This window comes from Grampus griseus (genome assembly GCF_964374135.1).
Source record: "Grampus griseus genome assembly, chromosome: 8".
Lineage (NCBI taxonomy): Eukaryota > Metazoa > Chordata > Mammalia > Artiodactyla > Delphinidae > Grampus > Grampus griseus.
In genome coordinates, this window is record NC_139002.1 from 13,064,732 (window position 1) to 13,078,025 (window position 13,294).

At 37.6% G+C, this 13,294-nt stretch overlaps 1 protein-coding gene across 3 annotated transcripts in view; it reads right to left on the bottom strand.

The window, feature by feature from the left end:
• Positions 1-13,294, bottom strand: part of ARHGEF12 (Rho guanine nucleotide exchange factor 12) — a 144,120-nt gene that overhangs the window by 20,211 nt on the left and 110,615 nt on the right. For all 3 annotated transcript variants that reach the window (XM_082659429.1, XM_082659428.1, XM_082659430.1), the window contains 9 exons: positions 13,091-13,123; positions 12,661-12,775; positions 11,855-11,960; positions 10,164-10,376; positions 5,435-5,567; positions 5,097-5,132; positions 4,575-4,729; positions 3,457-3,603; positions 2,276-2,361 (listed from right to left, as the gene is read on the bottom strand). In XM_082659429.1, the coding sequence (XP_082515555.1) occupies positions 2,276-2,361; positions 3,457-3,603; positions 4,575-4,729; positions 5,097-5,132; positions 5,435-5,567; positions 10,164-10,376; positions 11,855-11,960; positions 12,661-12,775; positions 13,091-13,123 (1,024 nt within the window). The remainder of the gene's footprint in view (positions 1-2,275; positions 2,362-3,456; positions 3,604-4,574; positions 4,730-5,096; positions 5,133-5,434; positions 5,568-10,163; positions 10,377-11,854; positions 11,961-12,660; positions 12,776-13,090; positions 13,124-13,294) is intronic.

Here is a 13,294-nt window from a genome sequence, read left to right on the forward strand (position 1 = left end):
CAACTATGACACATACGAAGTGATATTTTAATAGGTTGCTCCAATGTTGTATTCTTATTCTATTATAAATATCACTCAACATATTTAGAGATGAGACTGGCGCATTTTTGGTATGTTAGTCAATCCAGGTGTCACGCAATTACTAACAGTGGCTGTTTACAAAAGAAAATAACACCCTAGCCTTAAGCAGTTTTACAGTGGTTTTACTAGCAGCATAAGTATATATAAGGTGACCTCAAGGGACCAATATTGGAAAAATATTCTCCAAAACTATTTTTTAAAAAATAGAGTAGGGCTTCCCTGGCGGCGCAGTGGTTGAGAGTCCGCCTGCCGATGCAGGGGACACGGATTCGTGTCCCGGTCTGGGAGGATCCCACATGCCATGGAGCGGCTGGGCCGGTGAGCCATGGCCGCTGGGCCTGCGCATCCGGAGCCTGTGCTCCGCAACGGGAGAGGCTGCAGCAGTCAGAGGCCCGCGTACCGCAAAAAAAAAAAAAAAAAAAAAAAAAAAAAGAAAAAAAATAGAGTAAATCTAGACACCTGTTTATGATTTTTGCTTTTAGTATTTCTGGCCAACACTTTGCCCTAAATTAACCCTTTGTACCTAGCAGCTACTAACCAAATTGGTTAGTCCATTCTGCTTTTCCTCAACATTTTATAGGCATATCACATTGGTCAAGAATACAATTCTTTTTGAATGTTCTAAAATAAATTTGTGGTCCCACTTTTAAGAGGTATCTCCACTTTATTTTACCATGTAGTAGATTTATGCAGTCCAAAGGACTGTGGTAAGCGGACCAATGTACTTCTGTACCTTATTAATGATGAATCTCACTTGACACTTGGTGTTAAACGTTATTTTTATTAGATGCAAATTAAACTGCTTAGGAATCAAGATTGATATCATTAGGTCCATATGACTTACAACTTTTTAATCCAAACTTAACAAGAAAATTGATGCTACGCTATGTCATACTACGAATTTTCTGTTTCAAGTTGAGTAGAGTGCTGCCAAGGCAACAGAACTCAGAGATCAAGAAACAAAATGAGTCCCACCATCACAGAGTAGCCACAGAATAAGGGGGATTTTTCAAGGAAGTCAAGTCTCCTTAATAACAATGATGTCAGCGTGGGTCTAAGGAGAAAATGCTTTGGAAAGTCCAGTAAATCCAAGATGAGACTGGATTATGATTCCCTGATCTTGCTCTACGTGTCAAGTGGCTAATGGCTAAGAAGAGTTCTACTAATAGATTAGGAGATTCTGAGTTACAGTCTCACCATCAATGAAAGGAGTAGGATCAAGATTGTTTTAGTCAACTTTCTAGTGTTTAATCATTGTAAAATTATCAATCATTGTAAAATTACCAAAAAGTTATCATTGTAAAATTACCAAAATCTTGTGACATTTCCTCAGTCTACATATTGAAGTAAATATCTGTCGGCATAGCTAAACAGTTCTTGTTCAACCAGTGTTAAAATTTTGAGAACTACATCACATATTTTACTATTATTCACAGCCTTAACTATAGTACTTCCTTTGAATGTCTGGATCAAACCCACTTTCCCCTAGGAAGATTTTCTGTATGTTCCAGTTCAGGTCTCCTTGCTATCTATTCCCATAATAACCTGTATTCTCCCCTTTTTGTAACACTAATCACACTTGAAATAACTAAGGACTGTTTTTTAATTTTTTTTTTCCCATTGACTATAAGCTCCACTAGCACAGGAGCCATATCTGTTTTGACTGCTACTGCATCCCCAGTACCTAGAACAGTGCTTGGCACGTAAGTATATATTATGGAGTATATACTGATAAAGAGTCAGCTGGAAAGATAAATACAATTTGACAAACAGCTACTAGAGTCTCTGAACTCTTTCCTGGTACATAAGATTAAGTAATTTTCACCCTTCTACTTTTGTGATGGTAGGTTTGGATCTACAATTGTCTAATGTTTTACAGTACAATTCTGAGATTCTGACAACAGAAGACAGTTAAAATTCTACATCGGTTAAATTATTTTTTATCAATATCCATGTTACTCTACATTCTTTTAAACACAAAGAACTAGTATCTTTAATTTGATGAGAAAAGAGCATGTAGTTGATTGGGCACTTATTAGAAGAATAAGTAAGAATACACAGTTGGACCCCTTTTCATCTTTACATTAGCTTTGCAAAATGGAGGAGTTTGCATACTTGGGAAGGTTAGCAACTTAACCTTGAATCTGATCAAGTGTCTATGACAATTTTTAAATTAAATAGCAAATCTCCTTACCCAAGTCAGCAAATCTTCCCCAATCTGATCAATAACAGATGTCTCATTCCTCTTTCGAACAGCCTTCATTTGCTCATTCAACCCAACTAAGGGAGAAAAAAAACAATGAAAAAAATTAAGCATACATTCATTTCAGGCTGAGATACTGGTAATACCACGAACCTAAATTTTCAAAAAAAAAAAAAAGGATTTTCAGAGTAGCATACAGCTGCTTCTGACGGCCTTAAATATAAATCTGGACCCAATTCCTATAAACCTAAATGTTTTGAGTTCTATCTGAAAAACAGTTGCCAAAGCATAAAACAATGTGGAAACTAGCACATTATACACAGTTAGATGCATCAAATACGCATTTAACCTCAAGACTCCATCTATAACCAACCATGTTCATAAAAAACAAAGTTCAATTGTATAGGTGACTCCGTCCACTGTTCCTCTCAAAATGTGTGTGTTCCCAGGCAATGGACATCATCATGCTTGAATGTGTCCGTGCACACTGGTGAGACCTAGGATCACCCACAAAGGGGCAAAAAGCAACCATTTGGTGGGAGGGTGTTGGTAGGTGGTGATGGCATCCTTGATGAAAGATAGACTGAAAACTAAGGGTCCTGGAGAAACAGTGACTTAAAAAGAGAGGAACTGGTACCACTGCCTACAAAAGTCCAAGATAACTACAACCAGGGAAAGCCAGCAAGACAGATTCTTTATGTATTCACTCAAGCAGTCCAAGCAACAAAACAATAAAATAATTTAATTCCTGAAAATATTCCCACCATGGGATTATATGCTGTATATTACTACTTACAAAATATATTTATACATATATTATTATATAGAATACATTTTTAAAAACATATGTATTGTAATCAATAGGGAATTTCCAAGGGTAATTTTAACTATTCATGTTTTTCATCTCAGGCATGGACTTTAGGCCCTAAGTCCTGTGTTAACACTTTGTATAAAAAAGGCTGATGGGGGCGTGGGGTGGGGGTAAAGGGTTGGGGAGAAATTAAAAGATCCAATCATTTCTTTATGGTATGCTCACATTTAATTATATAATTTCAGGAAAGCTAACACGTGGATACATTTATAAGATTTTACGGTTATGGTCCCTTTACATACTCACAGTCTTTTATCTATTGGAAATGATAGGGGAAAAGATCAGAGTCAATTTCTCTTACTGTGAAGTTGAAGAATATCTTCTAAGTTTGAAAAAATTTTCCGTAGTTCTGAAGGTGACAGAATTCCTTCTCTGGAAACTCGCTGATAGAACACTTGATCTAGAACCTTCAATGTTCGAACATGAGCTCTTTCAGTGTAGAACAATTCTAAGCAGGAAAAAAAGGAAATATAAAATGTTACCTTACTTAGAATGGGATCAAACACAGGCTTTAGCTGAAATTAAGTAGCAAATGAGTTATATAATAATTATTTGTAGTTTTGAAAGGATATAGTATCTCTGAAGTCACTTCTTGATTACATTAAACTCTCCTACAGAGCTATAAATACTGGCAAATGAAAAATATCATCAAAACTATTTTGTACTTAAAACTTAACAACGTACTCCAAAATCCATTGGCTGGGAGCACCAACCAATCACAACTACAGCATTAGAAAACTGTAAGCCCAAATAGCATACGGACCTTGAATTGAACCCTCTTCAGAAATAACAGCACTGTGGTACCTAATTTGCCTATAAACTCTTATTTCTGAGGCCAGACTTTATAATCTCACTATGTCTCAATGCTGCTAGAGACAGGAAGGATATTTATTCAAATCACAGCCTAAAGACAGTAGCAGGTACAGCTTCCATGTCATCTCTCTGTCACATATATGCTAGGATAAAATAAAGAACATGCACGAGGATAAAGGAAGACCTAGATTCTAGTTTTCTTCCAGTCACTTATCAGCTGTATGATCCTGACTAATTCAACCACTCATCCTGAGCCTTAGCTTCCTCATTTACAATCTATGCATAAAAATAACTTAGCCTGAAAGTAAAGTGATGGGACAAATGTCTCAATGATTTTTCAAGTTTAAGATCTATAATGCTAAGAATTTTAAATAACCTGAATGCTAAATGCATTTTCCTTTTAAATTATCAATAAGAATCATACAATCATTTGCATTTTTAAGTTGGAAAGTTCAAGGATCATCGATCTATTAGTTTAATTTCCTCTCTGTTCAAAACAAAAGGCTAGCAGACACTTCGAAGCAAACTCCAAGGCTCAGGGGTTGGTTTAACTCTAATAAAACTCAATATATGTGAATAACAACAACAAAAGCTAATTAAACTCACCATTAATTACTTCCTGTCTTTTGATCTCACAAGGCTTTAGTGCCAATACCACTTCTCGACTAACGAGCTGTTGCCAGTTGGGTGGATCTGTCTCTAAGTCATTTTCAAACTGTTCATCCTCACTTTGACTTTCTCCAAAAGCTATGCTGTCAAACCTAATGAAGAAAAAATAATGGATTCTATTTGAGGATATCACATGGACAATAGCACAAGTCTTTACACTACAGTCAATCAGTCATATTTCTGAAGTACTGCTTTGCACAGAGCCTGAAACATCATCCTCTCTTACAAAACAGCTTACATGTGTTATAAATACATCATCGACTCCTACAAAACAGCTTACGTGTGTTATCAATACCTCTATAAATATCTTTTAAATAATTGTGTTTATTAAGAAATTTCTTTTATACTACCTAACAGATTTGTGTACAGGGTTTCTTTTCCTTTAAAACTAGGACTTTGGGGAGAAAAGATATATTTCTTAAAATATGCCCTATTGAAAGCGACTTTAGGAATACTTACCTTCGAAAGGGCTTCGGTGTCCCATGTTCAGTCACCCTAAAATGATGGAGAACAGAGAGTCAACACGAAAACAAAACAGAAATCAAGAAATTTATGACAAAGATACTCAAAATTGTGTTAAACTACAGCGGCTGATAAATAATTCTGGATATTGCAATGATTTAGTATCAAATAAATTAAAAAACATTTCAGTACCTATCTAGTATTTACTACCAGTAAGTTCTACTTCTTCCCCCAAAAAACACATGGGGGAAAAAATGCTACGGAGTGTAGGCATACTATACAGTGAAAAGCTTTTAAGCAATGTCCTAAACGCCCCTAAGATACCACTGAATTACCTTTCCACTTCCCATTCCTCCTCCTGCACTTGGTCTAATGGAGGAGGTGGGAAGTCAAAGATGGTACTGGGAGTACGAGGTGTGCCATCTAAGGAGTCTCCAGATGCTGGCGTTTCTCCAACTTGCTTTGATCCTGAAAAGACACAAGTCAGACATTCAGGTGGTGTTACTAAAGACAATGATTAAAAAAAAAAAAAAAAAAGAATTAGTAACCCAGAAAGTTTCCACCTCACCCATAGCCAAATTCTTCCTTAAACAATTGCAGGTTAGCTAGAAACAAAATTCTAATATAAAAATTTTAAATGCACTAAAAAATAAACAGGAAAATCATTTTTAAGCAGGTTTTAAAAAATCAACATAAGATATGGCAACAACTCAGAAGGGCGTATGATAAGGAGACACATTCTCTTACTTTATCCTTTTTTACCCCCAGTGCCAATCTTTTTCATTCAAATTTTAGTTATTATGGGGGTCTACCTCCAAATAATAACCTCATAGTTCTTTTTCTTGATTTATTATATTTAGGAAGTATCTATCTCTTCTTCCTCCGAGGATTTTGCTCACTTATATGCCCCATCTTCACTTCCCTCCCCTTTTTCTTCCCACTGTTTAATAACTATATTATTATTCCTAGTTGGCTTATTTGTTATTCCCTAAGCTTAAATGATAGAATTATATACATATCTTTTTTCCAACAAGGTGTTAGTATCTTAATTCTCCTCTATGTCAAATTAGGTATTTAGTGTCCATAACCTTCTCTTTAATTATATTTCTTTCCTTTACAACTAAATATTCTGTGCTTTGCCTATTAGGTTGATTCTAAAAGTCTGAAAACAAATAGTGTGCTTACATTATTATGACCATACACATATTGTAATACAACATATATATACATATTATTCATGCCAGGTTAAGAGGCATGTTAGTTAGGATTAGGTTTTCTTTTCTACTGGTCCAATCATACAACTCCTAGGCCACTTGAAATAGAGTATTTATTACATTAAAGTCATATACTCAATCAATTACTTTAAGATTATGCCATTTTTTAATTCTGCTTCATGTTCAAATCATGACAACTTTCTTGAACAATTCTGTTCTTCTTAGCATTTCTAAATGCCTTTCTTTTATTGCTGTCAAAGTAATATAATTTTACCAAGTCACAAACTTTTTCATCTGTTACTGTAAACTGCTTAAAATCTCCTTTTCTCTTATCCCCTAGGTTCTTCTTGTGTTCCAATCTGGAACAGCTGTTCCCTTGGCCTGTGACACAACTATCATCCTAGAACTGCCCTTCACCACTTTCCTGGGTTGTTTCCACTGTTTCCTGGACCCCATGAGATTTTCTTTCTTAATTTTTCTCTCATTTTACTGGAGTGCGTATCTTAAATTATTTTCAAGGAAAGGGTGCAGTTCAGTTAAACTCTGAATCCTGGAGTATCTGAAAATGTCTTTGTATCTTTCTTCATATTTGATGGGTAGTTTGGATGGATATAGAATTCTAAGTTCAATACCATTTTCTTTCAGCAAGTTGAAGGCATGGCTCCTTTGCATTCTAGCACCTAATGTTCTGAGAAATGTGACAGCATAATCTCCACTTTCTTTCTCTTGAAAGCTTTCAGGACTCTTTTTCTTTATCTCTGATGCACTGACATTTCCAAAGCTACTCTAGGCATGGGTCTTTTTTTAAAACATTATTACTCATTGTAGTTGGTTCTGGGTGAGCCCTTTCTGCTTGAAAGACATGTATTCTTTTTCAGCGCTGGGAAGCCCTCTTCTGTCATTTCTCTGACTGCCTCTCCTCCAGTTCCTCTGCTGATGTTTTGTGAATCTCCGTGGTGGCTCTCTACATAATTCTTGCCTCTCCAATTTCTATCTCTTGATGTCTCTGATACAGATTCTGAAATATTTCCTTGACTTTATTTTTAGGGACTTCTTTTTTTCTTCTTATTTAATTATTAGCAGCTGTGGTGGTCTGAAAATACGTCCACAAATTCTTTGCTACTCCTCCCTTCACAGCAGTGGCACCTAATTTTTCTCTCCTTGAATGTGGGCTGGATTTAGTGACTTGCTTCTAACTTGCTGAAATAAGGGGGTATGTCCATACAGACTAAGTCATACAGAAAAACACTGGGATTTCTTTCTCGCTCTCCTTTGGATCACTCTGGGAAAGTCAGCTACCACGTCAGGGAACACTCAAGCAGTTCCACGGAGAAGCCCACGTGGTGCGGAGCCGAGGGCCCCAGCAAGGAGCTAAGTCTTCCTGCCACCAGTCACCTGCGGAAGCACGGAAGAGGTCTACTGGCCCCACTAAGCTTTCAGATGGCTGGTTGACATCCTGACTATAGCTTTATGAGAGACTCCAAGCCAGAACTGCCCAGCTAAGCTGCTCTTGAGTTCCTTACCCACCAAAAATGTGAAGTAGTAAATATTTTTTGTATTAAGCCATCAAGCTTTGGGGTAATTTATCACAAAGCAATTAATAACTAATAAAACAGTTATTATATGTAATAGTTACATTAAAACATTTTGGTCTCTGCTCCCTTTTTATAACATCCTATTCTTGCTTTAGATATAATAACCTCTTTAATTTCTTCAAGAATACTATCTAATTTAGAGGTATTTTTATAAGTTCTTACTTATTGCCTAAATTATTTTCTGCTAGTGGCAGTTTTTGTGTTTATTTTGTATTTTCTTTTTTATGCCACTAATATGTTTGGCATTATGTATTATCTTAGGTCTGGACTCTAATAACTTTTGCCAACAGTGAGTAATGCTGTTCATATGTAAGAATAAAAGACTGGGCAGCTGACTTGGCTTTCCGTTCTGCTATGTGGAAGTAGGGCCATTTCAGCCGGAAGCTCCTCAGAGCAGGGTAAGCCCCTGGCATGCCTATTGTCATGCTCCAGGCCCCCTAAAGTGAGCTCCAGGGCACTAATACCATGGAGGACTTAACTCCTTATACAATTCACTCAACTTGTATAACAAAGAGCATATTCATTTTCTTCCGATACAGGAATGACACACTGCTTATATTCTACAATGTAAGGATCAGAAGCTGCTGACATAACTGTTTTGATTACAGACCTTCAATTAATTCATCATTTTCAGCTTTACTTCTTACTCATGTACTCCATAACTTATGCCAACTCTGAGCCCAAAGTCTCTCCTGGGTTCTAATTGACGGACTGGCTCCCACCTTGGACTCCTTAAACGAACTACAGGCTCCGACTTCCTTTATGTTGTTTTATCCATCAAACCACTCTTGCCCACTTTCAATCTCCCCAAAATTTGTTGAAATCTCTTACTGAATGATAATATCTTTTCTTCCTCTACTTCTTTTCTCTTTATGATTTTTGTTTATTCATTACCTACCATGCTTTTATTTCAATGAGACATGAGAGCCATGAATTAATGCATTACTCAGTCCTACATCTTCAGAATTCCATATAAGACAGAACCTCCACACTTCTCTACAAATGTCACCCCTACTTCTTTGTCTTGAGTAAAAACTTTCGTATCCCATGGAAGGTAACCTCTTCTGCTACAGCCCTCTCAAACAGAGACTGATGTTTCAGTCATACACTGTGTACTGCAGGGTGGAGATGAGATAGAGACCCTTCTTTTTCCTCAGTACTACTTTTAGACTATTATCTTACCTTCTTATAAAAATCCCTTGCTCTACTGAGGCTCTCACTCTCTGAATAATATCACATGTTCTCCCCCCACCAACAACCATCTAGCAACACTGAACCTTTGGCTGCTGGCTCACAGTCTTCCTCTCTGTGCTATTACCATATGCAGTGATCTCAAAGTCGGTGGTATAAAGGTATTCAAACCCTTGGTTCCTTGTTCCTTACCCTCTTCATCTATAGTAACCCCCTCTTTGCCACCTTGGTGACCACTCCCACAGATTTATCCTTGATCTTGTCATACCAGAAATTGAACTGCTTCCAAAATCACCAATATAGAGAAGCATTTCCTTCTCCAAATAAAACCACCTAATTCTTCCAGATCACTTGCTTCAGAAACCCATTATAACAAGTATGAAGAAATATGGTAATAAGCTCTTTCCTCAATTATCTACAATTACTTCCTATCTTTCTTTACTTTTCAAATCCCCTTGCCCTTCTCACTAAATCCTAACTCTCAGCTAATAACCTTGCCCTTCACATACACCCCACATATCATCGCTTCTCTCCTTCTCAAAACTTTGTTCTATTGGATACATAGTCCAACTCCCGCATTTTCAACCTCTTCCTCTCCACTGGCTTCCCCTTAGCGTTAAAAAAAAAAAACAAAAAACAACCCTGGTAATCTTAGATTTTTTAAAAAGTCTTCTTTAGATGCACCCCGCTCCCCGCATACACACATCTGCCTCTGACTTCTGACCAGTCCTCTCAACACTCCCCACGATTTGAAGTTTTTATTTGTATGACTTATCTTCCCAGAAGACTAAGCTGCATGGGGCAAGAATCTACATATTACTCTGTATGATAACATCTGGCACAGAGCTAATGCCTGACAGAGGAGTCCGTAATAAACATTTTTTGAATGGATAAGAACTCAAAATTACCATTCAGCACAGATTTGTCACTGGTTATATAATATTAAAATATTAAAACTAAAACTGGGATTCAGTCTCGATTTAAATAACCTGCCACTCTATTTCTTAGTATAGTTGTTTTAAAATCCTGACACTTAGCTAAGTTGAACTACAGCATTAGCTCACCCATATCATTCTCTTTCCCTCCTTCCTGGGAAAGAGTGGCCCCTGAAACCATGGAGGACATGGAATTGGCTGGCAGGTATCCAGTGTCTACTCCTTCACTTGTTAATCCACTCTGGCGCAACTTAGCAGAGTCCTGAGGTTCAGGACTCACAGATGAGGGTGTGGATATGTGCTTAGGGTGGCGCTGCTTCTGTAGTTCCATGGCTCTGCCAACTGAACAGAAAGCAACAGTTACTAATTCATGCTGCAAAACAGCTTAAAAAAAAAAAGATGATGAAAAGAATCTAGAAAAATGTCTGGAACATGGTGGGCCCTAGAAAAATATAACGTGAATTATTATACAGAGTGAGGGATAGATAGATAGATAAACAGATCGACAGAAAGAAGGGAGGGAAAGGAAAGAAAGGAAGATAGAAAGAGAAGGAAGGAAGGAGGTAGGAAAGAGAGAGCAAGAGAGAGAGAGAGAAAAAAAGAGAGAAAAGAAAGAGAGAGAGAAAGAGAGAAAGGCAGGAGAAGGTGAAGGAGGATGAAGAGAAAAGGGTGGGAGATGGTAGAAGATGAGGCGGGTGAGAAGAGGCAGGAGAAGAAGGGGCATGAGAAAAGGAGCTGAGGAGAGCAACAGTGGGTGGGGGCAGAGGGGATGCCGAGAGCCGGAGATGGACACGTACGAAGCTGTATTCATTTGTAAGAGAGAAGATGAAGCCTTTTAGCTCTGTGAGCTCTTAGCAAGCCCCTAGCTTCTCGCTAACACTCACAACTTCATCATCACGACATGCCTCAGAGACCATGCAGAATAATCCTTATGCTGCCCATTACCATTGTTCACATCAGTCACCATGAGAAGCTAAAGACTCTCAGCTCATCGTCCCCCATAACCTGGCACATCCCCACACAGCTTTGTACATCTCTAATCCTAAAATTCTTCCTTCCCCAATTCCTACAATTCCTCTTCTGTATTCCTTGGAACTCATGGTCAGCATCTGTGAAATGCTCTGTTCTCCTCAACCTCTTCTCTAAAAATTTCCTTCATCTTCTCAGTGTTTCTCAGCAAGGGGCACCACTGACATTTTGAGTGAGAGTTCCTCATTGTGTGGGACATTCAGGTTGACTGTATCACAATACCCCCCCAACTCCAGCCCATGCCAATATTTTCAAATGTGGTACCTGTCACCTTGAAGACCACTATATGAGCTAATTTCTCTCCCCACAGCAGCTCGCCCACCCCTACTTCTCCTGCAGCCCTCTCTAGGAGACTGCCTCTCCAATAGGCCTGAGGGTGGAGGGACATCAGGAAATAAAACACAATGAAGAGGTGGAAAAACTGCAGAAGTATGGAGTAAGTGAGTAATGTATGTATAAAGAGGAAAAACAAAGTGTGGTGGAGAAATCCATGCACATCTTGTTTTATAAATTTAACAATCAGAATTTGAATGCAAACAAAATCAGAACAGGTAAGTAAACTATGTTATGGACAACTAATGGAATACTCTACTGCCATTAAATAAGATGTTTATGACAACTGTGAAGTCACATGGGGCTTTAGTTCAGAAATCACACTGAATAGAAACAACGGAAGTTCAGTGGAAACACTTCTGGAACACCTTTTTCCAGCAACCCATTCCAGCTAAATGAGCCTAGATGTAAAGACGGCATGGAATGGTGGGAATGCAGCATTTTAAACTTCAACGTACTTGCACTGTTGTCATGACGGCTGGGTCTCCTTGGGGGTCCCAAGATGCTGGGGAATCCTCTTCGCTTCCCTTTTTCTTCGCCTTCCCTATCTTTCTTCATACTTTGCTAGAGTTGAGGTACAATCAAAAAGATAACACATACGTAACAGAGTAGATTTCTTTTGTTGCTTTTAAACAGAAACACATTCTAATGGTCAGTTGAAAGAAACTGGTTAAATGTAAATGAAAGACACACACAGGGCACTCATTAGAGGCTGGCACACAGTACTATGTACACACCAAACTCAAGATGCCTTTTCAAACCCTTCAGAACTGACAATTTTGGAAAGTAAAAGGTAGGTTTATAGCACATTTACTGGGAGCCTGTTCTAAGTAATTCATTCATCTGTTGAACAATATTTACTAAGCTAATAATGTACGAAGGCACTATGCTAAAAGCTGGGGATACAATGAAGGAGGTCCTTATCTTCATCCAGATTTACAATCTAACAAAAAAGAAACCAAGCCATACAAAATTACAAACACTGACAGGTACCATAAAAGAAAAGTATGAGGCCAGAACAGTTAGGGACAGCTCTCTGTATAAACTACTAGTTTCACTTTTCACACTGCCTAATAAATTAGCTTGTATGGCTGGATTTCTCACTAGATTTTGAGTTTCTTGAGCACAGGGACCACATCTTATTCCTATTGGCATGCCTAGCACTAATTTGCTGAAAAAGTAAATACTAAGAAGAAGGAAAGCACTGCAATCAGATGTAAAGAAGCATGGAGACCTTAACACACTATTATTATTCTAGTCTTACCTTGATTTTTGGAAGGAATCCAATCCGACCTCGCTTGTGCTCCAAATTTCGAGGTTCTTTCACTTTTACTCCCAAATGCTTCATGTACATGAGAATAACATATTGCATTGTTGAACTGAGGGAGAAAGGATTAAGTAAAATAAGACTTCTGGGAAGGGATGGTGGGTAGAATAAAGATATCAAATGACTTCCAAAACCCCAATGCTGAAATTCTTAGAATTCATCAAGTGAAAAATAAGGAGCTATCTATTCACTGTGAATAGTAAAGGATTCTACTCAAGATACTAGAATATTAGTCAAGTAAAATACAGGCCACCAGAGGGAGACAGTCTATATTTTTATGTTAAAAGAAAGAAATCATAATTTAGGGCAGGAGACAAGATAGTTTCTTTTTTCCTTAAAAATTCTAGGAAAAAAGTAGTTATATTACCTCTTATCTTCTTCTACAGCCTGAGCAGTCATTCTAAAAATAAAAACATTTAAAAATGAAACATTAAAGTTTAATAAAAGAGCTGTTATTAAACTCAGATAACTGAAACAGCAGAACAGAGCCAAATGCTTTGGGACCCACCCCAAATCTCTGTCACCTGGAATAAAACATCAGAAAAATTCTAATCCCTGAAGGAACCATATG